We start from the raw sequence: 26,888 nt of genomic DNA on the forward strand, positions 1-26,888 counted from the left end.
CTTTTAAAAAAAGACTGTGACACCCGTGCCATCCTATGCCCACTGAGCCAGCTCATCCTTTGAGAAGCATGATGCCCCTTATGTCTCAATCCCTGCCATGATCTTCAACAGGAAGTGCAGAGGGGCAGGCACAGGCGTGCTGGGAACACAGCCAGCACTGCCCCACATGCCCTGTTTCCCCGCCCCTCCCAGCAGGTGTGGCTGCGTGAGCTGCACATCATTGGAACGGCGGTCAGGGTCTCCCAGACAAGCAGCAGGAACACGCTGCTCAGCTGTCACCTCCAGCGTGACCAGTGCAGGTGTATCTTCATTAGTCACGGATCCCTGGCCACACCGACTGCTGGAGCCCAGCTCTGCAGCCCCAACCAGCGAGGGCTGCTACAAATGCGGGGCCAAGCCAGAGGCTACAGGAGGGAAGCGCTGGGGTCGCCCACTGTTCAGGTCCCTTTCCCACAGGGCCCTGGGACACCCAGGTGGCCTGTGCTTAGGGTGCTTGTCAGGCCAGGGCTACATTGCGAGAGGAGGGTCAACAAGGCCTTTTGGACACTTTTGTTAGCAGGAGGGATGAAGAGCAACAAATAAATGGTGGTCTAGAAGATTCCTTCCCAAGACCTGTCACAGGTCTCAGACAGCTCCCCTGAGGCTGAAGGGGCACTCTGGGTGAACCAAGCCACTCTGCCCTGCTCTCCCCAGGCAACAGCTGACTGGGTTGGGGCTCACCTGGCCCCAGTACAGCCCATCTCCTGGCTCACTTACAACCTTGACCTATGACTTACAGAAGCCATGCAGAAGACCTGCGTGGCTCTATTACTCCCGTAGGAGCTTTGCATTCAGAAGCCAAGACAAGGGCTGGGGAGATGGAGGCAGGTGGTGGTGAGAGAGACGAGCTCATTAGCAGAGGAACCTGGGCTTCCACCCTGACCTGCACCTGCTGGCTGTCTGGGCCCTGGAGAGATAAGAATCACCCCCAGGCACAGCCAGGAGGAGCAGAGGTGGCCAGGAGCTGCCCCAATGCCTGGGCCCTGCCAGTGTGCCAGGGAGGTAGCCTCACAGGCACTGCTTCCTTCTCCCAGCAGCCCCTGCCCTCGTTCCCAAGTGTCCAAGGCACTTTGCTTACTCGCTTCACAGGTGCAGCAGCCAGGGCCCTTCAGCTCTTCAAGAATCTCAGAACTGAGTGAGATGGAAACATGTACTGAGTCCAAGATACAACACTTCAGAAGGGATGTTTAAGTGTCCACAGAGCACGTCGCCAGGCCCATTATCCAGACACAACTCTCGCCCCCTCACGCGCCCAGTGCAGTCAACGCAGGGCACGGGGCTCTGTAACAGTTCTGGCAAGTTGGGGGGTGGAGTGTCCAGCAGTTGTGGGTGCAGTTACTCTGCTGCCCAGAGACGACTACACGAGAGGAAAGACTCAACTTCCTGCTTCTCAGAGCTCCAGCACCTTCTGTTTAAGCCACACCTCCCAAGAAGAGTGAAGAAGTCAGGTGGCCAAGAATGGACTGCGTTCTGGGAGGGGGCACCGCCTGCCAACCCATCTGCAGGGTAAGTAAGACGTGTTTACAAGGCTTCCTTCACTAGGCCTCTGAAGGAGGCTGGCTCAACGACACACAGAGCCCGTTTACTGTTTCGCTCTAATACACACAGACAGTTCTGGTTAAAAACGAGTGACCCTAAATAATGAAACTGATGTTGCTGAAGTAATTGGGGACTGACTGATAATGCAATTCCACACGTCCTCCTTCTTGAATTCTTAAAACACCTTTTCTGCCACCCTGAAAAGTTAGTTAGCAAATGAGGTATTTACAGCATTAGGGGCTAATTCATTCAAGTATAGTAAGTGATACTAGTAAAACAAATCATTCTCCATCTGCATCTGCTTGGCTCAGAAGTCTCATTTCCAAATTCAGTACTTCAGGGGCGAATGTCTGCTAGAGCAGGTGAGATGCTGCCTGGGATGCCTGCGAGTCCCGGCTCAGCTCCCAATTCCAGCTTCCTGCCAATGTGCACCCTGGAGGCAGCGGGTAACCCTCAAGTACCTGAGTCCCTGCCAACCACGTGGGAGACCTGGGCTGCATTCCTGGCTCCTGGCTTCAGCCTGGCCCAGGTTTGGCTGCTGCAGGTGTTTGGTGGGTGAGCCAGTGGATGGAGCTCTCTTTCTGCCTTTCAAACAAAATCCTCCAGTCTCAGTTATTTCCTGAACACTCACAGAAGAGCAAACAAATGCTTTATTTATTTTAAAAAGATTTATGAATTTATTTATTTGAAAGGCAGTGTGACAGACAGATGACTCGACAGAGAAGACAGAGATCTATCTGCTGGTTCACTCCTCAAATGCCACAATGGCCAGGGCTGGGCCAGACCAAATTCAGGAGCCAGGAACTCCATCACGGTCTCCCACATGAGTGGCAGGAGCCCAAATACTTGGGCCATGACTGCCGCCTTCCAGGCACATCAGCAGCAAGCTGGGTCAGAAGCAGAGAAGTCCTGGCTCAAACTGGCACTGTGATACGGCACGGGGGCACTACAAGTGGCAGCGTAACCCACTGCGCCACAGTGCCCGCCCCAAAGCTGCAGCGTGCAGCAGTGTCCTTGTTCAGGCACTCTTTCCAGTTTGCTGAGTTTCACTGTCCTCAAGAAGTTTCTAGGGGACCCCTGATACATCTATGCCTCGGCTCATCATCTTTCCAAACTTGTTCTCCTCTGAAAGGCGCCACAGGCCTCTTGTCTTCAGGTTTTCCTTCCAGAATTCTCCCTTGGGACCACTGAGATCCTGATGCAAGCAGCATCCTGAGTCCGTGGCACCCGGATTCTCAAGCCCCAGATCTTGCTGGAGCCCTCCTTACTTGGCCATCAGTACCAAGAACCCACCCATCTGCCCTCGGCCTGGCCTCCCCTGAGAGCCGGGCTTTGTCAGCAGGTGCGAGGTCCTCTGCTCTGGTTCTTCTCTGGTCGCCACCCCAGGGACACTCCGTCTTACAGGGCCAGAGGTCACGCTCACCCAGTTTTCCTCAGCTGGAGTGAATCACTGCCAGCCCCGGGGCCACCCAGCAGCACCAGAGCTCCCTCCGCTCCTGCTCCTGAAGCCCCAGCCCCTGTCTCCTCCTCAACACCAAGGAAAGAACCTCTGCTGGGCTATTTCACATCTGTGTGTGAATAAGTCACCCAGTCTCACTGCAGAATGACAGCCTCTAGGCCCAGGCATGGCAATCCTGTCACCTGTCAGGAAGACACAAGGGTGGAGGGGCTGTCCTAGGCCCCTAAGTCACATACTGGCTGACTCTGCACTGGAACTAGTCCTTCCCATCAAGGAATGGCTGTGTCACAACAGCAACGAAAGAACATGAGGGGGTCCAAGCCAGGCGGAGACAGAAGTAGAGGCTGAGACGCAGCACCCAGGGCGAGAAGCAGAGCAGGTGGCGGGTACGCCTGGCCACAGAAGAGTCTGCCCCATGGGCCAGGAAACTGCCTGTCTTTCAAAGGCAGGAGTCATGGGCTGTCACCACATCCGTGCAGGAAGAGGAGCGCCAGTGAGGATACGAAGGGTGCACACGTTTGAGCCATCTACTGCTCGCCCCACAGACACATGGGGATGTTTCTCCCTTTTGGAGGCAAAGGGTATGGAAGAAGAAAGGTCTTTATAAAAATGTGACAAAGTAATTTAGTCCTTTTCAGACAGGGGACTGATTTGGAACCAGCACCATGAACATGAAATTCAAGAAAAGACATGGGGGTGGGCATGTGGCACAGGGGTGAAAATGTCACTTGGGGGGCCAGTGTTGTGGCCTAACAATAGTTAAGCTGTCTCCTGCAATACCCACATCCCATATGGGAGCCAGTTCGAGACCTGGCTGCTCCACTTTTGATCCAGCTCCCTGCTAATGATCTGGTCCAAGTAGTTGGGCCTCTGCACCCACACAGGAGACCTGAAAGAAGCTCCTGGGATAAGCCTGGCCCAGTCCTGGCCGTTGTGGCCATCTGGGGAGTGAACCAGCGGACGTAAGACATTTTTCTCTCTCTATCTCTCTTCTTATTTTTCTCTATAATTCTGCCTTTCAAATAAATAAGAAGTTATGGGGCCGGCACTGTGGTGCAGTAGGTTAATCCTCTACCTGCAATGTCGGCACCCCATATGGGTACCAGTTCTAGTCCCAGTTGCTCCTCTTCCAATGCAGCTCTCTGCCATGGCCTTGGAAAGCAGCCGAAGATGGGCCCCTGCACCCACTTGGAAGACCCAGAAGAAGCTCCTGGCTCCTAGTTTTGGATTGGCACAGCTCCAGCTGTTGCGGCCACTTGGGGAGTGAACTAGTGGAAGGAAAACATTTCTCTCTCTCTCTCCTCTCCCTCTCAGTCTCTGTAAATCTACCTCTCAAATAAATTCTTTTTTTTTTTTTGACAGGCAGAGTGGACAGTGAGAGAGAGAGACAGGGAGAAAGGCTTTCCTTTACTGTTGGTTCACCCTCCAATGGCTGCTATGGCCAGCGCGCTGCGCTGATCCGAAGCCAGGAGCCAGGTGCTTCTCCTGGTCTCCCATGAGGGTGCAGGGCCCAAGGACTTGGGCCATCCTCCACTTCACTCCCGGGTCACAGCAGAGAGCTGGCCTGGAAGAGGGGCAACCGGGACAGGACTGGCGCCCAGACCGGGACTAGAACCCGGTGTGCCAGCGCTGCAGGCGGAGGATTAGCCTATTGAGCCGCATCACTGGCCAATAAAATCTTTTAAAAAAATAAAATAAATAAGAAAGAAATTAAATATGTCGCTCAGGATGCCCACATCCCACACTGGGGTGCCTGAGCTTCAGTCCTGGCTCTGCTTCTGATTCCAGCTTCCTGCTAATGCTCACCCTGGGAGGCAGCAGGTGATGAGGGCTCAGCTGCTTGGGTCCCTGCTACCCACGTGGGAGACCTGAATCCAGCTCTGGGCTCCTGGCTTTAGCATGGCCCAGCCCTGGTGGTTGAGGAATGAACAAGTAGGAGGAAGATCTCTATCTGCTTTTCAAACAGAATGTAGGAAAAAAAAAAGAAAAAAGAAAAACATATAAAGAAAAAGAACAAAGAAAGGGGGAAGCAGGGACCCTGCTTGGGGTTGGTAGTGAAGTGGCAGGGATCAGGGAGAGCAGAGAGCACCTCCATGGCCACTAGGGGTCACTGTTGAGTAAACATCAAGCTGGCACAGCAACAGCCCCCTGAGTGTGGCTGGAGGAGCATGGAAAGCCAGAAATGCCGTTGCTCTCCCCTTTATGAAAGGTTTCTTCCTTTCATAAAAGGATGTGTCTTGGAGACTTGTTTCCATGGAGAAGTAGCCTCAACATATTTTAAGTAGCAGTTAAGGGGCCGGCGCTGGGCTTACTTGGTTAATCCTCTGCCTGCAGCACGGCATCCCATATGGGTGCCAGGTTCTAGTCCCGGTTGCTCCTCTTCTAGTCCAGCTCTCTGCTGTGGCCCGGGAAGGCAGTGGAGGATGGCCCAAGTGTTTGGACTCCTGCACCTGCATGGGAGACCAGGAAGCACCTGGCTTCAGATCGGCACAGCGCCGGCCATAGCGGCCATTTGGGGAGTGAACCAACAGAAGGAAGACCTTTCTCTCTTTCTCACTGTCTATAACTCTACCTGTCAAATAAAAAAAAAAAAAGTAGTAGTTAAAGGCAAAAGTAATTTTCCTCCATCCCAATTCTTGAGTGAAGTGAGAGCCTGGTCCACAGGTAGTATGCGAGCACCTGGAGGCAACAGGTAATAGGTGTGGCTCTAGGGCGCCAGGTGTGTACAGGCACAGCTACTCCTCCTGTACACAGGAGCAGACCGCAGCAAGGACCCCAGCACTGCCCCAGCTGGCCATCTCTGATCAGGAGCTGGTCCTGACATTGCAGAGCAGACAGCATGGGATGAGAGGAGAGAATGAGTCCCACAGTGGGACACTGGGTGGCCCTGTTCCCAAAGATCTTGGGGGTCACAGGGCTGCTCATGAACAGAATGCAGTCCCAGGCATGGGAGCATGACGTGTGGGCCAGCCTCCATGGCATCCCAGCTACGTGAGCCCCAGACCTGCCCCTCTGAAGGCCTAACGGGCAGTCCAGGTGGCTCTGAGGCAGTTAGTGTTACTGTACTTTGGGTCTGGTATCAGGCAGGTACAGGGCAGGTAGTGGCTATCAAGGCAGGGGAAGTCAGAAACAGCAGGGAAGGAGCTCAGGAGGGCTGAGGGCCATTTCTGTGCACTCCAGAGCAGAGCAAAGACATGGGAAGGGGCTGCCTTCTGTGTGCCTGCCACCCACTGTACTCCATGGAGCAATCTCTCTTCCTGAGCTAGCCTGACCCTGCCCTCCAAAAGCGTAACTGAGGCCATGCTCTTTGGGACGCCTCTGATTGCTGAGAACATCTTGTATTCAGCTATTTCCCCCTCCCCTCCCACCGCTAGTGCAAAACTTTCTCCCTCTGAGCAGACAGAAACATACTACGGTGATGGGGGCCATCTTGGTAGGCTGGTGGGTCTGGGTCCTTGGCCCCTCAGTATGGGCTCCTGACAAGTAGATTTAAATTCATGCTTTTTTAAAGCATTCATTTATTTTCATTTTATTTGAACAGCAGAGAGAGAGAGAGATTTCCATCCACCTGTTCCTTCCTCACGTGCCTGCCATAGCCAGGGCTGGTCTCCCACCCGGATGGCAGGGATCCAAGTTCTGGAACCAGCACCTGCTGCTTCCCAGGGTACATGTGAGCAGGAAGCCAGGCTGGAAGCATTGTCAAGACTCAAATCCAGGCACTGTGACATTGGATATGTGTGTCTCAAGTGGTATCTTAACCACTGTGCCCAATGTCCGTCCAGTAAATGCATGTGTTTTATGCATGACATGACTTGTCTGTACTGGGTGTAAACATGGAAGATTTGGGGACACCTGGCCAGAGGACTATTAATGTCCAAGAAATAGTTTGTACACAGTTCCAAAGGACACTTAGGTGCAAAAAGTGTTCAAACATCAATGAAAAAAAGAAAATACCAGCCCAGAGTAATGCTGATGATCTCACCAGCACGGTGCCAGAAGTCCAGAATTGGGTCAGCGGAAGGGACTTGACTCGGTGAGTACAGGTTTTACCCTGCCCCGTTTACTCTGAGGATAAAAAGGGACATGCCTTCAGCTCTAGTGTTCATCTCTCCCAACTCCCTGGGCGAACGGATGAAGCAGCTCCCGCTGAATCCGATTCCTTCCTAGGCCTGTATTGGGGTGGCCACAGCTGGAGTTTTCAGTCAGCGTCCCTCCAAGCCTCAGTCAGCAATCCTGAGGGCCCACTCAGGACAGGGCATGTGCTGGCCACACCAGGTCAGATTCTCCCTCACTCATGCTGGGAAATGGGATTGGAGAAGCCTCCTGTATCCATTTCTTGGGTCTCTCACTGGGTGATGTTTCTGCTTCTCTAAAGACTCAGGGTGGTGCCAGTGTTGTGTGACAGTGGGTTAAGTTGCCACCTGAGACACCAGCATCCCATATGGGTACTGGTTCAACTCCTGCCTGCTCCACTTCTGATCCATCTCCCTGATAATGCACTGGGGAAGCAGTGGAAGATGGCCCGTGTGCTTGGACCCCTGCCCCCATGTGGGAGACCTGAATGGAGCTCCTGGCTCCTGAGGCTTAGGCCTGACCCAGCCCTGGCCATTGTACCATCTCAAGAGTGAACTAGTAGATGGAAGTTCTCTCTCTGTCCCTCTCTCTCTCTGCGACTATGCCTTTCAAATAAAAATAAATAAATCTTTAAAAAAATAACACAAGCTTTCTGAGGAAGACTCAGCAGCACTGGCGTGGAACGTGTTTGCCCGTTCCTGCTCCTCACCCTCACTGTTTGCTCTTGCTGAGGAAAAAGTCGGTCAGGAAGCCGCGCCGCAGCCATGGCTTTTAAAGTCACTGGAAAGACGCCCGTGGAACCAGAGGTGGCCGTTCACCAATTAGGATCACCCTGACCAGCCAGGATGCCAAGGCCCTTGAGAAGGTGTGTGCTGGCTTGATCAGAGGAGCAAAGGAGAAAAATCTGGAAGTGCAAAGACCAATCTGGATGCCTTCCAAGACACTGCAAATCACCAAAAGAAAAACCCTTTGTGGTGAAGTTTCTAAGACGTGCGATGGGCTCCAGATGAGAACCCATAAGCAGCTCACTGACTTGCACAGTCCTTCTGAGATTACTTCCATCACATGGAGCCAGGAGTAGGCACTGAAGTCACCACTGCAGGTGCCTAGGCCAAACACCTGTTTTAATAAACTGACTACCAGTTCTTTAAACAAACAAACAAACAAACAAACAAAAAACAAAAGCAACAAGACTTGGACCATAGCGCTGACACAGGGAGCCCCGGCTGCAGCCAGACTCTGCTCCTGCCTAACACCAGTCTCCTTTCACAGAAGATCCAGCCTGTGGAGGGCACTGCAGCCATGTCTCTGCTTCTGGGCCAGAGGGTTAACTCCCAACACTGAACACACAGCTCTGGAGCGCATGCGCCAGAGGGCAATCACACCCAAAATAAATTCATGAAGTCATAAGTTACTACAGAAGAAAAATGCTGATCAGAACAAGATCCCAGAAAAAGCATCTAGTTTAAAAGGTTTTCACTTAAAACTGAGACCCCTCACCTGCGTGTCAGTCTGGAGGGACTGTGGTGGCCACCAGCGGCTCTCACATGTCTCGCCACCCGGGCGACTCTGACTTCCGCTACAGACCAACAGCGGGCTTCTGCTCACCAGACAGGCTCTGCCCGCAGGACTGTCCCACAGCTGGCCCCGGGGCCACAGGTGACCAAGCAACCCTGAGGTCAAGTCCATTTGTCAGAGAGTCTGGACAGGCCTAACTGAGTTCTAAGAAAGTGGATCAGTCTTGTCTCTGTGAGGAATGCTGTCCCAAGGGTCACGGCCAAACAGAAGGCGCCCACGGCAACGTGTGCCAGCCTGGCCAGCCAGCCCTGCTCACAGCACAGGAACACCTGCGGAAAGAAACCACCATCACTGCCCAGCTCCTCGGCTTCCTCCCCCTCCCCCCAGGATGAGTCAGGGAAGGCGGCTTGCCCCAGCTTCTGGGTCACACAGAAAGTGTATAGCTGCATGGTGTGGGTCTTCTGGTACATTCTCTATGTTATCTATCAGATGCTGCCCTATAGGTGGGGGAGGGGACCAGAGGAGGCAAACACTCATCCAGGTGGTTCAGAGATGGGGAGAGGACTCTGAGAGGGAGGGAGGGAGGTTGTGGGGGTGTAGGCTGCAGGGAGTCTCACCTCTGACACGCTCGTAATCCCCCCACTGAGGGCAAAGGCCCCAAGGAGGAGCGGCGACAGGTGCAGGCCAGCCAGGGGCCTGTGCGGGCTCCTTTGGTAGTAGCGGTGGATGAAACAAAGGCTCTGTGTGATCCGGATACCCATGTTGAAACAGTTGGCCAAGATGAAGCCCACGCTACCAAACCAGCTGGTCAGAAGGTAAGACAGCACCAGGAATGAGCAGGACAGGGCCAGCATCGTGAAATTGTACCTAGGGATAAGGAGGTAAGCAAAGCAGGGTAGTGGATACCTTGCCACAGGACAACACCAGGGTGAGAAAAGTGGCCACAAACATCGATTCACAGGAAAAACTCCAAGTTCCCCTCCGACTCCAGATAAGTTCCCATAGTCCAGGTGTCCACGACATCAAAGGCTACCTGAGGAGCTGGCACTGTGGTACAGTGGGTTAAGCCCCTGCCTGCAGTGCCAGCATCCCGTATGGGTACCAGTTCAAGTCCCTGCTGGTCCACTTCTGATCCAGTTCCCTGCTAATGTGCCTGGAAAAGCAGTGGAGGATGGCCCAAGTGCTTAGGTCCCTGTACCCACGTGGGAGACCCAGCTGAAGTGCCTGGCTCCAGCCGGGCCCAGCCCCAGATCCAACAGATGGAAGATCTGTGTGTGTGTGTATGTGTGTGTGTGACTCTGCCTTTCAAATAAAATAAAATAAAGCTTAGGAAAAAATGCTACCTGGATAACACAGAAATGTCACTGCCAACCACCACCCAATACCTGAACAGAAGAGTAAGAAAATGAAAAACTTGAACTATTTATGTATCTTAGGGATAACATAGTCCTGTGCAACACAACACATAGGTTAACAGTGGATCACAACAGTGGCCCAACAGGTTCTTTTTTTTAAAAAAGATTTTATTTATTTGAAAGTCAGAGTTACACAGAGAGAGATGGAGAGGCAGAGAGAGGTTTTCCATCCACTGGTTCACTCCCTAGTTGGCCGCAATGGCTGGAGCTGCACTGATCTGAAGCCAGGAGCCAGGAGCTTCTTCCGAGTCTCCCAAGTGGGTGCCATGGCCCAAAGACTTGGGCCATCTTCTAATGCTTTACCAGGACATAGCAGAGAGCTGGATGGGAAGTGGAGCAGCTGGGACTCAAATTGGCACCTATATGGGATGCCGATACTGCAAGCAGTGGCTTTACCCGCTACACTATAGCGCCGGCCCTGGCCCATCAGATTCTAATGGAGCAGAAAAACTCCTCTTGCACCACAATGCTGCCTTACCCTCCTGACTCTGTGGTGCAAAGCACTGCTCGCACATGTGTGTGATGCTGTTGTACACACCTGCCTGTGGTATGAAGGCAGAGCATACACAGTTACGGCCAGCACAGGGAACCTGCAAGTGATACTAAGTGACGGTGCTACTGGTTCAATATGCACTACTCTGTACTTTTTACTGTTATCTTAGGTGCATACTCCTACCTCCAAGAGAAAAGCACACTGTGGAGCAAGACAGTGGTGGGCTGGCAGTGCCCTCACAGAGCTTGGCTTCATGGGATCTCAATGGCATCAATTTTTCTTATGCTTTATTCAGTCTCTAGTTGTTTTGGTCATCGTGGCCCCAGAGCAGTGGGCTGCCCCATCTAGGTGCGTAGTAGGCTGTCTTATCCAGATTTGTGCAAGACATGCTGTGGTGTTTGTACACTGGAATCACCTGATGACACACTTGTCAGCTTGTCCCCATCATTAAGTAAAATGTGACTGTAACTGGTTAGTTAAGTGATACTTTGTGATTCAGCCCAAGTCCCCAATGAAGATATAAGAATATGACCTGGGTAATAATTACATGCTGGACCCTACCTCTGTAACTGGCCCTATACAGAGTGCTGGGGACACACCAGTGCATGGCCCATGCCCGGGAGAACCTGGCTGTTTCACAGGCAAGGGGACCAGCACAGAGGGCCTGAGGAACCCGCCTATACTGTGAACCAACACTCTAGCCCAGCCTGGCCCCTATGCTGCAGCACTCAACGAGTGTAGCCATTCACAGCCTGGGGCAGTGCATGCCAAATGACCTATCTCCAAAATGAGATGTGAACAGGAAGCAAAGCTTGGGCTACCTTGGTATTTTCTAGAACCTTACACATCCTCCTCCTCTCTCTCTGGAGCTCTGGGATTCAGGGGTTCTGGGGCCAAATGGGCTATGCTACTCCTTCCCTTCTCTTAATTCAGAGCAGCATATTACTTATAACCTTCAACAGTCAGAAGAGGAACTGAAGCTCAGCACACACAGTCCCAACGCCTTGGCCTCCAAAAGGCTTGCAGTACAGCCCCGAACAAAATGCCCTGCATCTGGTTTCTGCTTAGCTCAGTACATAGCTGTGGGGGGACCCAATTCCTTTAGGACCCCAAGTTGTGTCTGCCAGGTTCGATGCTCTCCAAGGCATCACCCAGGTTCTACACATGAGAGGTGTAAGAAAGCTGCTGTTCCCTCCAAATGCCCCACATATACCCCAAGGTCCTCTGGAGATATACTTTATCAAAGTGTGTAGTGGAGCTGGTGCTGTGGTGCAGAGTTAAGCCACTACTACAATGCCAGCATCCCATATCAGCACTTGTTTGAGTCCTGGCTGTTCCACTTCTAATCCAGCTCCTTGCCAATAAGCTTGGGAACACAGAAGATGATAGCCCAAGTCTTTGGGCCCCTGCCAGCCATTAGAAGACCCAGATGAAGTTCCAGTCTCCTGGCTTTGGCTTGGTCTGACGCTCCCTGTTACAGCTATTGGGGAATGGACCAGAAGACGGAAGATCTCTATCTCTCCCTCTCTGTAATTCTGCCTTTCAAATAAATAAACAAATCTTTAAAAGAAAAAAAAAAAAGACTCTGCATTTCTAACAAGCTCCATGGGGAACATGAGGAGGTGGAGGAACAGAATTTAGTCTGTCCTGTGCCTGGCCCTGCAAAGCTAGGTGATACAAACCTTCCAGGATGCTCTCTCCCCCTCTACCAAGGAAGGTAAAGAGCAGCTGCTGCCTCCCAGATCTACGGCAGGGACACCCACTGACTTGTGCTGCTGCAACAGAGATTCAGGGATGCACCATGCCAGTGGCGCAAGTGTAGCCACTGTAAGAGCCGTCTGCAAGTGCACGTTTAGAGCCAGAAGCAACAGCAAGTCACTGCATCTTGGCTGAAGCCCACGCACCTTCTAGGGGACCCACCTGTCCACCTCCTCTTTGCTCATGGCTGCGAACGTGAAGCACTCAGTCACTCCGTTGATGGCGAGCAGGAGGACGTAGAGACAATAGGAGCGCAGCAAAACAGGACCTGCAAGGAAACAACTCATGGAAACTCCGGTGCCTAAGCAGGAGGCCCACATGCACCCTCGGCTGGGCTAGGTGCTCAGAGAACGCCAGGACCAGGGCACGAGACCTGCCAGTATCATCAGTGGGCAGCCTGCAGGCTCGAGTCCATGTTTCAAATTGTCTGGAAGGACTCCCAGTATCCCACGGCATTGGCTAAAATAATCAGCCACAAACAAGAAGACAATTATGAATGAATGTACAGCTCTTACTGAACAGCTGAAGGCTTATCTAGCCTGCAGGCAAATTTGCTGGCTTTTTAATCAGTAGGAAGAGGCTGCTAGCTTGAGCACTCAGAGATGCTGGTGGCCCAGCATGTCAAGGGAATTTCAGTTATGCAGGTCCTGAGGGGAAAAAAACAGACCTTCAGGAAAAGCCCACTGCCCAGGACCAGCAGGAAACAATGGAGACCGAACAGCCACATACCTGTAGCAAAAATCAAAGCCTACACGGTATTTCTTTCTAAAACAAAGGGTTGCCTTTCTAGAGCTAACAAGTAAGATTTTTGGGAAAAACTCCTAGCCAGAGGACAGGAGCCTGACAAATAAGACTATCCCCCTCTTTGAAGTGGGCTGTGATTAAGAGGTAGCCAAGAGACCAGCGCTGTGGCGTAGTTGGCTAAGATGCCGCCTGCGGCACTGGCATCCCAACATGGGGGCTTGTTGCATATGGGCTGCTCCCCTTCTGATCCAGCTCCCTGCTAATGGCCTAGGAAAGCAGTGCAAAACGGCCCAAGTGCTTGGGCCCCTGAGTCCAGTGGGAGACCTAGAAGAAGCTTCTGGCTCCCAGCTTCAGATCGGCCCAGCTCCAGCCATTGCAGTCATCTGTGGAATGAACCAGCAGATGAGAAATCTTTCTGTCTCTCCCTTTTCTCAGTCTGTAACTCTTCTTCTCAAATAAACAAATAAAAAAATCTTTAAAAAAAAAAAGAGGTAGCCAAGCAATTTCTAGCAAAATAAACATACAACCAATCTATAATCCAGCAATTCTACTCCTATATACACACCCAACAGAAGTGAGCCATATTCACAGAAACCATGATGACTTTGTCACCGTTTTACTCAGAACAGCCAAGACTGACTGGCAAAAAAGGAGAAGCCCACTGAGGTCGTCTGTGCAGGGACTGCTTCTTCTTCTTCTTCTTCTTCTTCTTCTTCTTTTTTTTTTTTTTTTTTGACAGGCAGAGTGGACAGTGAGAGAGAGAGACAGAGAGAAAGGTCTTCCTTTGCCGTTGGTTCACCCTCCAATGGCTGCTGTGGCCAGCGCGCTGTGGCCGGCATACCGCACTGATCTGAAAGCAGGAGCCAGGTGCTTATCCTGGTCTCCCATGTGGGTGCAGGGCCCAAGCACTTGGGCCATCCTCCACTGCACTCCTGGGCCACAGCAGAGAGCTGGCCTGGAAGAGAGGCAACCGGGACAGAATCTGGCACCCCAACCGAGACTAGAACCCGGTGTGCCGGTGCCACAGGTGGAGGATTAGCCTAGTGAGCCATGGCGCCGGCTGGGACTGCTGCTTAGTACAGTAAGCATGCAAAACCACAGGTGGGTCTCAGAGCAGCTATAGTGAAGGCGAGGAGCCCAACATGTTTCACTGATAGGAAATCCTTCTGAAAAGCAATGCCGGGGCAGGAGCTGCAGCTCGGTGGGTCAAGTCATGGCTCGTGATGCTGGCTCCAGTCCCAGGTGCTCTGTTTCCAGTCCAGCTAACTGCTAATGCAACTCGGAAGGCAGCAGACGATGGCCTAAAGACTTGGGTCCCTGCCACTTCCATTGGCAACCTGGAGGAGTTACTGGCTGTTTCAACCATTTCAGGAATAAACCAGCAGGTAGAAGATCTCTCTCTTTCTCACTCTCTCTCCTCTCTTTGATACTCTGCCTTTCAAATAAATAAATAAATAAATAAATAAATAAATAAAGTCTTTTTAAAAAAAAAAGCAATGTTAATCTATATTGATACGAATCAGAAAAGAGGTAGCCGTTGCGGCCATTTTGGGGAGTGAACCAGTGGATGGAAGATCTCTTGCCCTATCTCTTCCTCTCTTTCTGAAACTCAAAGCTTTCAAATAAATAAATCTTTAAAAAAATCATCAAACTGTACTCTTCAGAGAATAGCATTTTAATTTATGCAAATTAGACCTCAATCATAGAACCACCAACAGAGAAGAAAGAGAACTGAATCCTGAACTCACTCTGCTCATGCAAACCATTTGACAGGAAAGATCCCTGTGCTGACAGGACCCTGAACAGTTTTACAGTGATCACAAAATTAATTAAAAAAGGAATTCTAACAGGACAGCCTGGGTCTCCATGAAACTTTCTTGGATTCTATATCTGACCACATCACATGCACCTCACCCCTCATGCCACTGTGCAAAGTAGCCTGGCTCCTGCCCAGGCAGAGAGGCGACCCCAGGGGAGGAGCCAGCTCTGTCCCAAGGCAGTTCAGGCAGTGTTTGGTGCGGCTCCTGCTTCTCCTGTCCTCCTTATTCTGGCAGAAGCAGCAGGCCAGGGGCCCCTGACCTGGTATCTGAAGCCTACCAGCACAGAAGGACCCCTTGGAGGTGGACAGGGAGCCACTCTGAGGCCTGCAAAGCAGAGAACACTGACTGCATGAAGCATGCACTCTAGGAAAACGGTTTTGGGTCAAGCTGGAGAAATCAGGATGGAGCCTTAAAATGAATGCAGGGGTGTGATGGGTTGCATTACATTTCCCCCCACCCCACAAAAAAAAAAACCTATGTTGAAATCTGTAACTCCCAGAAACTCAGAATGCGACTTTATTTGGAAACGGAGTTTTTCTGGAAATAACCAAATTCCCATGAAGTCACTGGGGGGTAGGCCCTATTCCAACAGAATTGGCATCCTAATAAAAGGGGAATGTGGACACAGACACGCACATGGAGGGAAGACAGAATGAAGACATGGGGAGAAGATGGCTGCCTGGCTGAGTGATGCAGGGACTGCCAGCCACAGCAGAAGCTGCAGAGGCAAGGAAGGACCCCTTCCCCCGACCCTGCCCCGAGCCATCAGAGAGATCACAGCCCTGCTGACACCCTGACTTGGAACTTAAACACAACATACTAACTTGGAAGCCACCCAGGAGGGGCACTGGGTCTGGCAGCCCTAGGAAAGTGACATGTAGACACAGAGAAGGAAAAGAGATTTTAAAAGAAAAGGAAAGGCACAGGCAGGAAGCACTTAAGAGATAAATGGGAGAAACCACAGGGAAGCTCAACAATTATGTTTCTCTTGGGGATGGAACAGCTCAGGGTGGGGTTTCTGAGAAAAGCCTCCAGGGCACTCACCAAGCCCCTGGTTATACACAGTGCTGAACCCAGACAACACCCTTCCCCCAGAGTCCTGTCTGCACCAAACGCCCCATCTGGAGGTGGCCAGGGTAGGGTCCCAGAGAACCATACAACTGGGGGTCGCTGGAGACAGCGGTTCCACCTTCACAATTAAGGTGAGAGGGCTGAGCCACACAGGGTTGTTCTTCTTTTCTGATTAATCCAGAAAGATTGTCTGGACAAAGCCAAGTCTTTTTTTTCTTTTCTTTTTTTTTTTCTTTTTTTTGACAGAGTTAGATAGTGAGAGAGAGAGAGACAGAGAGAAAGGTCTTCCTTCCATTGGTTCACCCACAAAATGGCCCCAATGGCTAGAGCTGCACCGATCCAAAGCCAAGAGCCAGGAGCTTCCTCCCGGTCTCCCATGGGGTGCAGGGCCCAAGCACCTGGGCCATCCTCCACTGCCTCCCCGGGCCACAGTAGAGAGCTGGACTGGAAGAGAAGCAGCGGGGACTAGAAGCGGTGCCCATACGGGATGGTGGCGCCACAGGCAGAAGATTAACCAAGTGAGCCACGGCGCCAGCCTAACAAAGCATTTTAGCACCAAAACAGACTGTTGGGGAGTGGTGCTTGGCTCAGGGGCTAAGAAGCCAGATAAGATGCCTGCATCCCATGCTGGACTGTCTGTACTGGAGTTCTGCTTCTGCTCCTGACTCCAGCTTTCTGCTGATGCACACGCTGGGAGGCAGCAGGTGATGGCCCTGCCACCCATGTGGGAGACCTGGATTGTGTTCCTGGCTTAGGACAAGCCCAGCCCTAGCCATTGTGGAGACTTGAGGATTGAACCAGCGAATGGGAGCAATTTGTCTCTCTGCCTTTTGACTTTAGAAAAAAAAAATCTTAAAAAATAATCTGACCATGGGGAGAGCGGCCATGTTCATATTTTCTAGCACAGGAAAGGAATTCAGATCTGTAGCGCCAGTCCAACAAGTCAAGAGTAGGGCTAGGGCTGGCACCGCAGCTCAACAGGCTAATCCTCTGCCTGTGGCGCCGGCATACCGGGTTCTAGTCCCGGTCGGGGCGCCGAATTCTGTCCCAGGTACCCCTCTTCCAGGCCAGCTCTCTGCTGTGGCCAGGGAGTGCAGTGGAGGATGGCCCAAGTGCCTGGGCCCTGCACCCCATGGGAGACCAGGAGAAGCACCTGGCTCCTGCCTTCGGATCAGCGTGGTGCGTTGGCCGCAGGGCGCCGGCTGCGGCGGCCACTAGAGGGTGAACCAATGGCAAAAGGAAGACCTTTCTCTCTGTCTCTCTCTCTCACTGTCCACTCTGCCTGTCTAAATAAATAAATAAATAAATAAATAAAAGAGTAGGGCTAGGAGAGGAGGTGTCATGGAGAGCAGGGAACAGACTCCCCAGGGTGGGGCAATGACCCTGTCAAGAAGCCACATGGGCTTTACAGAGAGTGCAAGTTTGGTGAACATGAGCATCAGCTACAACTGAGACAAATGCTGGAAGACCCACTGGGGCCCTGGGCTGGGCAGGATATGACAAGGGTCCTGAACATGTGACAGTGCCAGACCAAAGCACACGAGCTTTTCAGACACTGAGAGGCTGGAACCATTCTCAAGACTGCTCTCTGCAGTGGAGAGCAGGAACAAATTCAAATTACTTCAGCACTCAACTAAAACTGGACCTTTTTAATTGACAGATCTGTTCTCAATGTTCAAAACTGCACCTCACCTAAGTAAAAGGACTACACAGTAATTTCTTTTTAAGATTTATTTATTTATTTGAAAAGCAGAGTTACAGAGTAATAGGGAGAGAAAGAGAGGTTTTCCACCTGCTAGTTTACTCCCCAGATGCCTACAATGACTAGGGCTGGGCCAGGCAAAAGCCAGGGGCCAGGAGCTTGTTCTGGGTCTCCCATGTGGAAGTAGGGGCCCAAACACTTGGGCCACCTTCCATTGCTTTTCCCATGCACATTAGCATGGAGCAGGATCAGCAGTGGAGCAGTGGGGACACGAAGTGGTTACCATATGGGATGCCATACCACAGGTGGCAGCTTTATCGGCTATACCACAAGGCTGGTCCCTCACAATAACCATAATTGGTTTTTATCTCCTGTGATTAACCTCCCCACCTGGTGGACATCACAATGCCGGGACAGCCCCCTCCTCATGGCAATGACAGGTGACTGTGCCACAAGAAGGCTGTTTCTTGGCGACTGTCTCCTAAGGGACAGAGTTGCCACCCCAATCTCTGCACATAACTCACTAATGGCTTCCTAATGAGGCTCCCTGCAGCTGCTTGATGAAAATGCACTTCTCAGAGAACAAGCCACAGGGAGCCGCAAGGTTAATGACCTTTGCTCTAGAGTAGGAACTTCTTCCCCTAGTTCCTGAAGTTTGGACCCCATTTCAGTGGAGGCTAAAACATCCCAGCGATCCTGTGAAGTGGCGTTTGACAAAGGCCTTTACAGCGAGACAGGACAGCAGGAAAATGTCTTTGGAGTTCCTGCCTCGTGACATGAGGAATTGAAATCCTCTTTGTCGGGCTCAGTGATGTGGCGCAGTGCGTTAAGCTGCCTCATGTGATGCCAGCATCCCATCCTGGAGTGCCAGTTCAAGCCCTGACGGTTCCACTTCTGCTCCAGGTTCCTGCTAATGTGTCTGAGAGGCAACAGATGATGCCTAAAGTGCTTGGGCCCCTGTCACCCACAAGGGAGACCAGGATGGAGTTCTTGACTCCTGACTTCAGCCTGGCCCAGACTTGGCTCTTGCAGTCATGTGGGGTGTCAACAAGCAGATGGAAGATCTAGTTCCGTCATTCTGCCTTTCAAATACATATATAAATAAATAAATATTTTTAAAAATCATCATAAAGCACTGCAAATGAACTGCGAGGCTCTAGCCTGTCACATTTTGAAACTGGTAAAGCCCCTAAGGCCTAGCAAGTGCTGTGACAGCCTCGGTGGCCTGGGCACCTGGTATGGAAAAGTTAGTCACTTTTCTCCTCCAATAACCAAGAGCCACTGGATTAAATAAACCTTTTAATTTGCTGGGGCATTTATGTGTCCAGCCATGAGATTTAGGGGTCTTTACTGATGTGTTTAGTACCAAGCGGGGACTCCTTAGAGCCTGCTCTCTGCCATCCTCCCTCACACGTTAGGCCTGAAAGGAAAGTCCAGGGCAGGGAGGACTCACAGTGAGGTTGGGGAACTGAATGCCAAGTGCCAAAGTCCCTAACCACACCCTGAGCAACCATCTGAGCTCAAGGGATGGGAGTAGTCCCACAGCTTCAGCCATCGATTTTCCCAACACTGATAGATACCAATCCTGTGTGCTCAAGTCCTAGAAGTTCATAAAACGCTTCTATTTCTGTTTAGAAATTCAAACAAATCCAAATCCAGGAAAAACCTCACACATACCTGATCCTGAGCTAAGCATGGTCCCTCCGTAGATATCCAGAGCCAGCTGAGAATATGCAAAGCCAAAAACAGTGATGGTCAGGCCGGTCAGCAGGGCCAGCTTGAGCAGGGCCTCTAAAACCACAGCGGCCACGGCAATGTCCTCCTGGGGTTGGGGAAGGAAGGAAGCGGGGTGAATCCCAAGCCAGGAAAACTTCCACATGTGGACTTCTCCCTCTACTGCTTCACAGAGTGCCCCTCCAACGGGGGAAGGGGCCTTACTGCTCTTCTGGGCCCTGTGCTTGCTTTAATGACCACTAATAAATGAAGGAAAGATGCCAACACAGCTCCTCAGGTGGTATGAGAGGGGTTTAGCTTTCAATTTATTTTGGATATAGTTTTTTCAAATATTGCTTAGGAAATTCTCATTTTGCCTTCTGATATTTATTCTTATAAAAATATAATTTTTTTTTTTTAATTTGAAAGGTAGGAGGAAAGAGATAAGGGGAGGGGGGGATCGAGGAAGGGAGAAGAGTGTGCACCAGACCAAAGTCAGGAGCCAGGAACTCAATCCAGGTCTCCCACACAGGCAGCAGAGACCCAAGCACTTGGGCTATCACCACCACCTCCTAGAAGCTGCACCAGTAGGAAGCTGGAGCCAGGAGCTTGGCACTCCATTGTGGGAAGTGGGTATCTCAATTGGAGTCCTAACTGCTAGGTCAATCACCTGGCCCCTGATAGTTGTCCCTGGTGGGAAACTGTGTTTCTCCTGAAAAACAACTCAGCATTCTGATGTTACTGTCAATGTACACTTAGGAAATACTACTAAATCAGATCAAGAACTAAATTAGCTTGCTTGGAGGTATTGTACTAAACTATATTTTGCAAAATATATCCTAAGACAAGTTAAGAGGCCAACCTAGCTTGCTTGTTTTTTAAAAAGATTTATTTACTTGAAAGTCAGAGTTAGAGAGAGAGACAGAGACAGAGAGAGAGAGAGAGAGAGACCTTCCAACCGCTGATTCACTACTCCCCAAATGGCCACAACAGCCAGAACTGAGCCAATCCGAAACCAGGAGTCAGAAGTTTCCTCCAGATCTCTCAAGCAGGTGCAGGGGCTGAAGGACTTGTGCCATCTTCTACTGTTTTCCCAGGCCATAGCAGAGAGTTGGATCAAAAGTGGGACTTGAACTAGCGCCCATATGGGTTGCCGGCACTGCAGGTGGCAGCTTTACCTGCTACACCACAGCTCCAGCTTTCTTTTAATTCTAAGATAAGTCAGACATTTTCAGTGGTTTCAGAAAAAGTGAAGCTTCTACACTGAAATACTCCTGGATTGGGGCCAGCGCTGTGGCATAGTGGACTAGGCCTCTGCCTGAGGCACTGGCATCCCATAGGGCTACCAGTTCATGTCCCGGCTGCTTTTCTTCCCATCCAGCTCTCTGCTTATGGCCTGGGAAAGCAGTGGAAGATGGTCCAAGTCCTTGGGCCCCTACTCCCGTGTAGGAGACCCAGAAGAAGCTCTTGGTTCCAGGCTTTGAATGGGCTCAGTTTCAGCCACTGAGGTTGTTTGGGGAGTGAACCAGCATATGGACCTGGACCTCTCTTTCTGTCTCTCATTTTCTCTGTCTGTAGCTCTACCTCTCAAATAAATAAATAAAACCTCAAATAAAAAAATAAAATACTCCTAGATTAAAGTTTCTTCTGTATTTACCAACTAGAGAACACATAATCACACAGTCAGGATGTAGCTCAGGGCACAAGTCTGTAACAAGCTTAAACAATTGGTGTGGTGAGTGGAAACCTAGGATCATGCCCTAGGCTAGCCTTGCTCCAAGCCTGGTATCTTTGGGGTCTCAAGCATCTGAAGATGGAAACAGCAACCTCATTCTTATACCAAATGAGGAGGTGTTTGGCCTAGCAGGAAAGATGCTGGTTAGAAGACCCGCATCCTGCATTACAGTACCTGAGCTCAACTCTCAATTCTCACTCGTTGAGTCCAGCTTTCTGCTAATGCGTACCCTGGGAGGCAGCAAAGATGGCTCAAGAACTTGGATCCCTGCAACTCACGTGGGAGACCTGTGAATGTGATTTCAGCTTGGGCAAGTCATTTGGGGTGTGAATCAGCAAAAGGTATCTTACTCTCTGTTTTCCTTTCTGCCTCCCAAACTAAATTTCAAAAAGTTAAAGGAAAAAGGTGCTGGTGTTGTGGCGTAGTGGATAAGGCACCACCTGCAATGAAGGAGTCCCACATGAGCACTAGTTTAAGTCCTGGCTGCCCTACTTCCGATCCAACTCCTCCTAGTGTGCCTGGGAAAGCAATGGAAGATGGCTCAAGTGCTTGGGCCCCTGCCACCCACATGGGAGACACAGATGAAGCTCCTGGCTTCAGCTGGGCCCAGCCTGGCCATTGCAGCATCTCTCTTTCGTTCTCTCTCTCTCTTTCAAAATAAATAATAAATCTTAAAAAAAAATTGTTAAGGAAAAATTGATGTGGGGCTGGCTCCATGGCTCATTTGGTTAATCCTCTGCCTGTGGTGCCGGCATCCCATATGGGTGCCAGGTTCTAGTCCCGGTTGCTCCTCTTCTAGTCCAGCTCTCTGCTGTGGCCCGGGAGGGCAGTGGAGGATGGCCCAAGTCCTTGGGCACCTGCACCCGCATGGGAGACCAGGAAACACCTGGCTCCTGGCTTCGGATCGGTGTAGCTCTGGCCTTATCAGCCATTTGGGGGGTGAACCACCGGAAGGAAGACCTTTCTCTTTGTCTCTCTCTCTCACTGCCTAACTCTATTTAAAAAATTGATGTATCTTAGCTTATTATAAAGATTTTTTAAAACGTTAAAGAGTTAAAGGAATAAAAAAAAAAAAAAAGAATAAACCATGAGAGGGCAATTGCACTGTCCTGGGGACAGCGACAGAGAATTCTGAGAGGGCTGAGTCAAGAGCAAGGACAAAAAGCACAACGGGATGAAACAGAAGGGACAACTAGGGGACAAGGGGGAAGGCTGTGAGAGAAACAAGCTATGGCTACTGCCATCACTACGAAGATGACAGAAGGACGAAATCGACAAGGCAGAGGCCAGCACTGAGGCACAGCAGATAAAGCCTCTGCCTGTGCCACTGCATCCCATAAGAGCACTGGTTGGTGTCCCGGCTGCTCCACTTTCAATCCAGCTCCCTGCTAATGACCTGGGAAAAGCAGCAGAAGATGGTGTCTGAGCCCCTGCCACCCATATGGGAGACCTGCAAGAAGCTCTTAGCTCCTGTTTTCTGACTAGTTCAGCCCTGGTCATTTCAGCCATCTGGGGAGAAAACCAGCGGATGGAAGATCTCTCTCTCCCTCTGTAACCCCTTCAAATAAATAAGTAGATCTAAGAGAGAAAGAGAGAAAGAGAAAGAGAGAGAGAGAGAGAGAGAGAGAGAGAGAGAGAAAGAGAAAGAGAGAAAGAGAGAGAGAAAGAGAGAAAGAGAGAAAGAGAGAAAGAGAGAAAGAGAGAAAGAGAGAAAGAAAGAAAGAAAGAAAGAAAGAAATCTGCAAGACAATGTCAGACCAAAAGAGAAGAAACAGACTGCTCCACAGCTCTCTGTCTTAAACTAGAGGGAGAATTCAGGTGAGGAAGGAGGATGGAACTAATACTACCTGCTTCTGAAGTGCGGCATCCTTTTCCCGCTCCAGCACCTTAGCAAAGAATATATAAAAACTCTCCTCTATTGGCTGGAAAATTAATCTGGCCACAAGGGACCCAAGATTATTCACTATATCGTAGACACCTGCAAAGCAAAAAGAGAAAAACATTCATTTAAATTTAATAGCACTATTCAAATTGTTATCCTCATTTAATATTTGAAAGTAAACTTTCCTACAATCTTGAGATAACTGTAGATTCACAAGTAGTTTTAATAAATAATAGTGGAGGGGCTGGTACCGTGGCATGGTGGGTAAAGCCTCTGTCTGTGGTGCCAGCATCCCAGATGGGTACTGGTTCACCTCCCAGCTGCTCTACTTCCAATCTAGCTCCCTGCTAATGTGCAAGGAGCAGCAGAGGATGGCACAAGTGCTTGGGGCCCTGCACCCATGTGGGAGACTCAGAAGAAGCTCCTGGCTCCTGACTTTGGACCATCCTAGCTCAGGCCATTGCCGCTCTTTGGGGAGTGAATCAGCGGATGGAAGACCTCTCTCTCTGTCTCTCCTTCTCTCTCTGTAACTCTGCCTTTAAATAAATAAATAAATAATTTTTTTTTTCTTTTTAAAAATTGATTTTATTTGAAAGGCAGAGTTACAAAGAAGGAGTCAGAGAAAAGCCAGGAGCATCCTCCGGATCTCCCACGTAGGTGCAGAGGCCCAAGTATTTGGGCCATCTTCCATTGCTTTCCCAGGAGCACTAGCAGGAAGCTGGATCTGAAGTGCAGCAGCATGCTGGATACCGGCACTGCAGGCAAGAGGCTTTACCTGCAACACCATGCACCGGCCCCAATAAATAAATCTTAAAAAAAGAAAACAAGAATAATAGAGATCCCAGCACTCTTTACCCAGTTTTGCTGAATGGTAAGATCTTGCAAAGCTACAGTACAATATCACTACTAGATAACTGATACCACCACAGTCAAGATATGAGATGTTCCTATCACCATCATTTTTTAATAAGAAGCATTAGTGCAAAGTTTATTGTTTTCTATTTTTATTTCTATTACTTTGAGATTATAGTAAAAATAAATATGAAAAAATAACTGAGAGACCTTTCTAGCCCCACACATATGGGCTGATCTTTGTGACTGTGGGGGTAAGCTGCTTCTTCTCCTCTCCTGGGACTCCCTCCAAAAGCAGCACCAGATCTCTGCAGGAAGCAGGGTGGAGGGCAGAGGGTCTCAGCGACACTTGTTATCCAAGTTACATGAGAGGTGATTAGGGAGAACCAGGCAGGGAATTAGAGAGGCATAGGTGGGCTGGAATTTCTGCGAGCCCTGTATTGTAGCTCTAGCCCCTTACCTGTCAATGAAGAATGTTCACCTCCCCAGGATGCACCTACATCTCATCCATGGCCACGTGGAAGTTAAACCCCATGTGGAGTTACCTTGAAAATCTCAGAAACCCTTAGGCATACTAAATTCCACCCACGCTCCAACCTGTTTATATATTCAATTAGAGCACGCCCTATCACCCTATACCATAGAAGAGACTGATAGTGGCCCTGCACTGTGGCACAGTGGGTTAAAGTCCCAGTCTGCAGTGCTAGCATCCCATGTGGGTGCCAGTTCAAGTCCTGGCTGCTCTATTTCCAATCCAGCTCCCTGTTAATGCACCTGGGAAAGCAGCAGAGGATGGCCCAAGTCCTCCCATGTGGGAGACTCGGAAGAAGCTCCTGGCTCCTGGCTTCAGATTGGCATGGCTCTGGCTACTACAGGCATTTGGAGAGTGAACCAGCGGATGGAAGACCTCTCTCTCACTCACTCTCTATCTAACTCTACCTCTCTCGGTAACTGTCTCTCAAATAAAATAAAGTAAATCTTAAAAAAAAATTAAAAAAGACTGACAATGGAGGAAGGGCCCTGCTTTTGCTCTTGACCATTCTGGGGGATCTCCTCATGACCTCCTCATGACAAGTTTCTCTCTGTGTGGGGAGGTCCACACTCATACACCAATGCACGTTCACTCTCCATTTCAATTAATCCTGTCTTCACTTGTACTCTGTATTATAACTCTGCTTTGAGTTCTTATCTCTGTGGGGGCAAGAACCTGGAATAAAGATTAAGACACATGGGCCTGGACAAGGCCGGGGCAGTACACTGTACATTTACCAAGACCTACAGTTTACAAGCATCAGGATTCTTTCTTTATAGTATTAATTTCCCAACATCTCTAGGTTCATTTTTTCATGAGATATTATCAAGTTACAGAAAGAAATATTAGGAAGTATGTATTCATAGTATCAACTTTTGATTAAAACATCTTACCCTGATCGCCAAAATTTAATACGTTCAAAAATGTCATCACATATCGCTCACCTGTACATGGAAAAACAAAATAATTGGCATTTCAAATGCACAGTAATTTCTCAGTACCTTTTATCTTTCCATTTATCAAATTTTCCTATTGACAAATACTCTTAAAGGAGAAAAATGAGATAATCAGTTAAAGACATGTTCCCTGTTCTAATGGTGATTTAAAATAATCTCAAAGTAATAATATGGAAATGCTAAGGGCTTTATTGACAGTGAAACTCCAAGGCAATTAAGATAAAAGCAAGGGGGCTGGGGCTCACAGCATCAGCAGCTTAAGCCGCTGTTTATGAAAATGGCATCACATATCTGAGTGCCAGTTCAAGTCCTTGCTACTTTGCTTCCGACCCAGCTCTCTGCTAATGTGCAGATGATGGTTCAAGCACCCGGGCCTCACTGCCATGTGGGAGATCTGGAGAGTTCCTTGCCACTGGCTTCAGTTGGCCTGGCCCAGCCCAGGCTGTGGGGGACATTTAGGGAGTGAACCAGAAGATGGAATCCCTCCCCCTACCCCGCCTCCCTTGCTATTGCTCTGCTTTTTACATAAGTAATCTTCTAAAAATAATAAAACCAGCCTAAGAAGTTTTGAAATAAAAGTATAGGTAGGGGTGTGCGCTGTGGCATAGCAGGTAAAGCCGCTGCCTGCAGTGTCAGCAGCCAATATGGGTGCTAGTTCTAGTCCCAGCTGCTCCACTTCCGATCCAGCTCTCTGCTATATCCTTGGAAAGCAGTAGAAGATGACCCAAGTCCTTGGGCCCCTGTACCCCTGTGTGAGACCTGGAAGAAGCTCCTGGCTCCCTGTTTCAATTGGCGCAGCTCTGGGCCTTGCAGCCAGTTGGGGAGTGACCCGGCGGATGGAAGACCTCTCTCTCTCATTCTCTCTGCCTCTCCTTCTCTAACTCTGACTTTCAAATAAATAAATAAATCTTTAAAAAAAAGTACAGGGAGATTACAAAAATGTTAATGGTGAAAATGATTGCCCCAAGTTTTAAGGAAGGCCAGATAACCTGAATATAAACCATCTGTGAATTGAAATGTCCCCAACAGTATGTACAGGCTCATCAAAAAGCTCTTCTTGGGGTGGAGAGAGTTCCCCAAGGGCTGGCAAAGCTCTGAAGCCCAAGTTCATGACTCAAATCTAAGATAGATTAATGCCTCTAAGGTGAAGACACCAAACCAGGGCCCCATCCCCTGGCTTCCAAGAATTTTCTTATCCAGGAGCAAAAGGCATTGACCATTACGGAGACAGAGCACAAAACAGTGCCTGTAGCTCTGAAAGACAAATTCTACCCCCAGCAATTGTCCAGAAAGGAAAGCACCCAGAGGCCAGGAACAGTGCTGGTCTAAGACTCTCCCCGACCACGTCTCCCTACAAGCTCCCCAGTCCTGTGTCTGTGTGGCAGGGACATCCTTTGGTTCCTCCCTGGCCTACATCTCTGATCCACATGCACCACTAACAGCTCCAGCTTCTACAAACACACGTACAGCTCTTAGGTCAGTCCTTGCTTCCACACTTTGAGGTAGCTCTTCAGGGTTTACAACAAGTCCAGGCTCCTTAATCCCGCTCTTGAGGCCTTTCATACACAGATCTGAAACTATCAGCC

The 26,888-nt window shown here is 50.0% G+C and overlaps 1 protein-coding gene and 1 pseudogene across 3 annotated transcripts in view; one reads left to right on the forward strand and one right to left on the reverse strand.

Annotated features, from left to right (window-relative positions):
- Positions 1 to 4,689: 4,689 nt before the first annotated feature.
- Positions 4,690 to 26,888, reverse strand: part of RFT1 (RFT1 homolog) — a 51,717-nt gene continuing 29,518 nt past the window's right edge. For 2 of the 3 annotated variants that reach the window (XM_062201086.1, XM_062201084.1), the window contains 6 exons: positions 25,240 to 25,290; positions 22,928 to 23,058; positions 19,310 to 19,454; positions 12,458 to 12,563; positions 9,247 to 9,496; positions 4,690 to 8,958 (listed from right to left, as the gene is read on the reverse strand). In XM_062201086.1, the coding sequence (XP_062057070.1) occupies positions 8,791 to 8,958; positions 9,247 to 9,496; positions 12,458 to 12,563; positions 19,310 to 19,454; positions 22,928 to 23,058; positions 25,240 to 25,290 (851 nt within the window). In that variant the 3' untranslated portion in view covers positions 4,690 to 8,790. The remainder of the gene's footprint in view (positions 8,959 to 9,246; positions 9,497 to 12,457; positions 12,564 to 19,309; positions 19,455 to 22,927; positions 23,059 to 25,239; positions 25,291 to 26,888) is intronic. The other variant, XM_062201085.1, reaches the window with a different exon arrangement.
- Positions 7,855 to 8,221, forward strand: LOC133767028 (small ribosomal subunit protein uS10-like; annotated as a pseudogene).

The sequence above is a fragment of the Lepus europaeus genome, chromosome 9 (genome assembly GCF_033115175.1).
Source record: "Lepus europaeus isolate LE1 chromosome 9, mLepTim1.pri, whole genome shotgun sequence".
In the NCBI taxonomy this organism is placed as follows: Eukaryota; Metazoa; Chordata; class Mammalia; order Lagomorpha; family Leporidae; genus Lepus; species Lepus europaeus.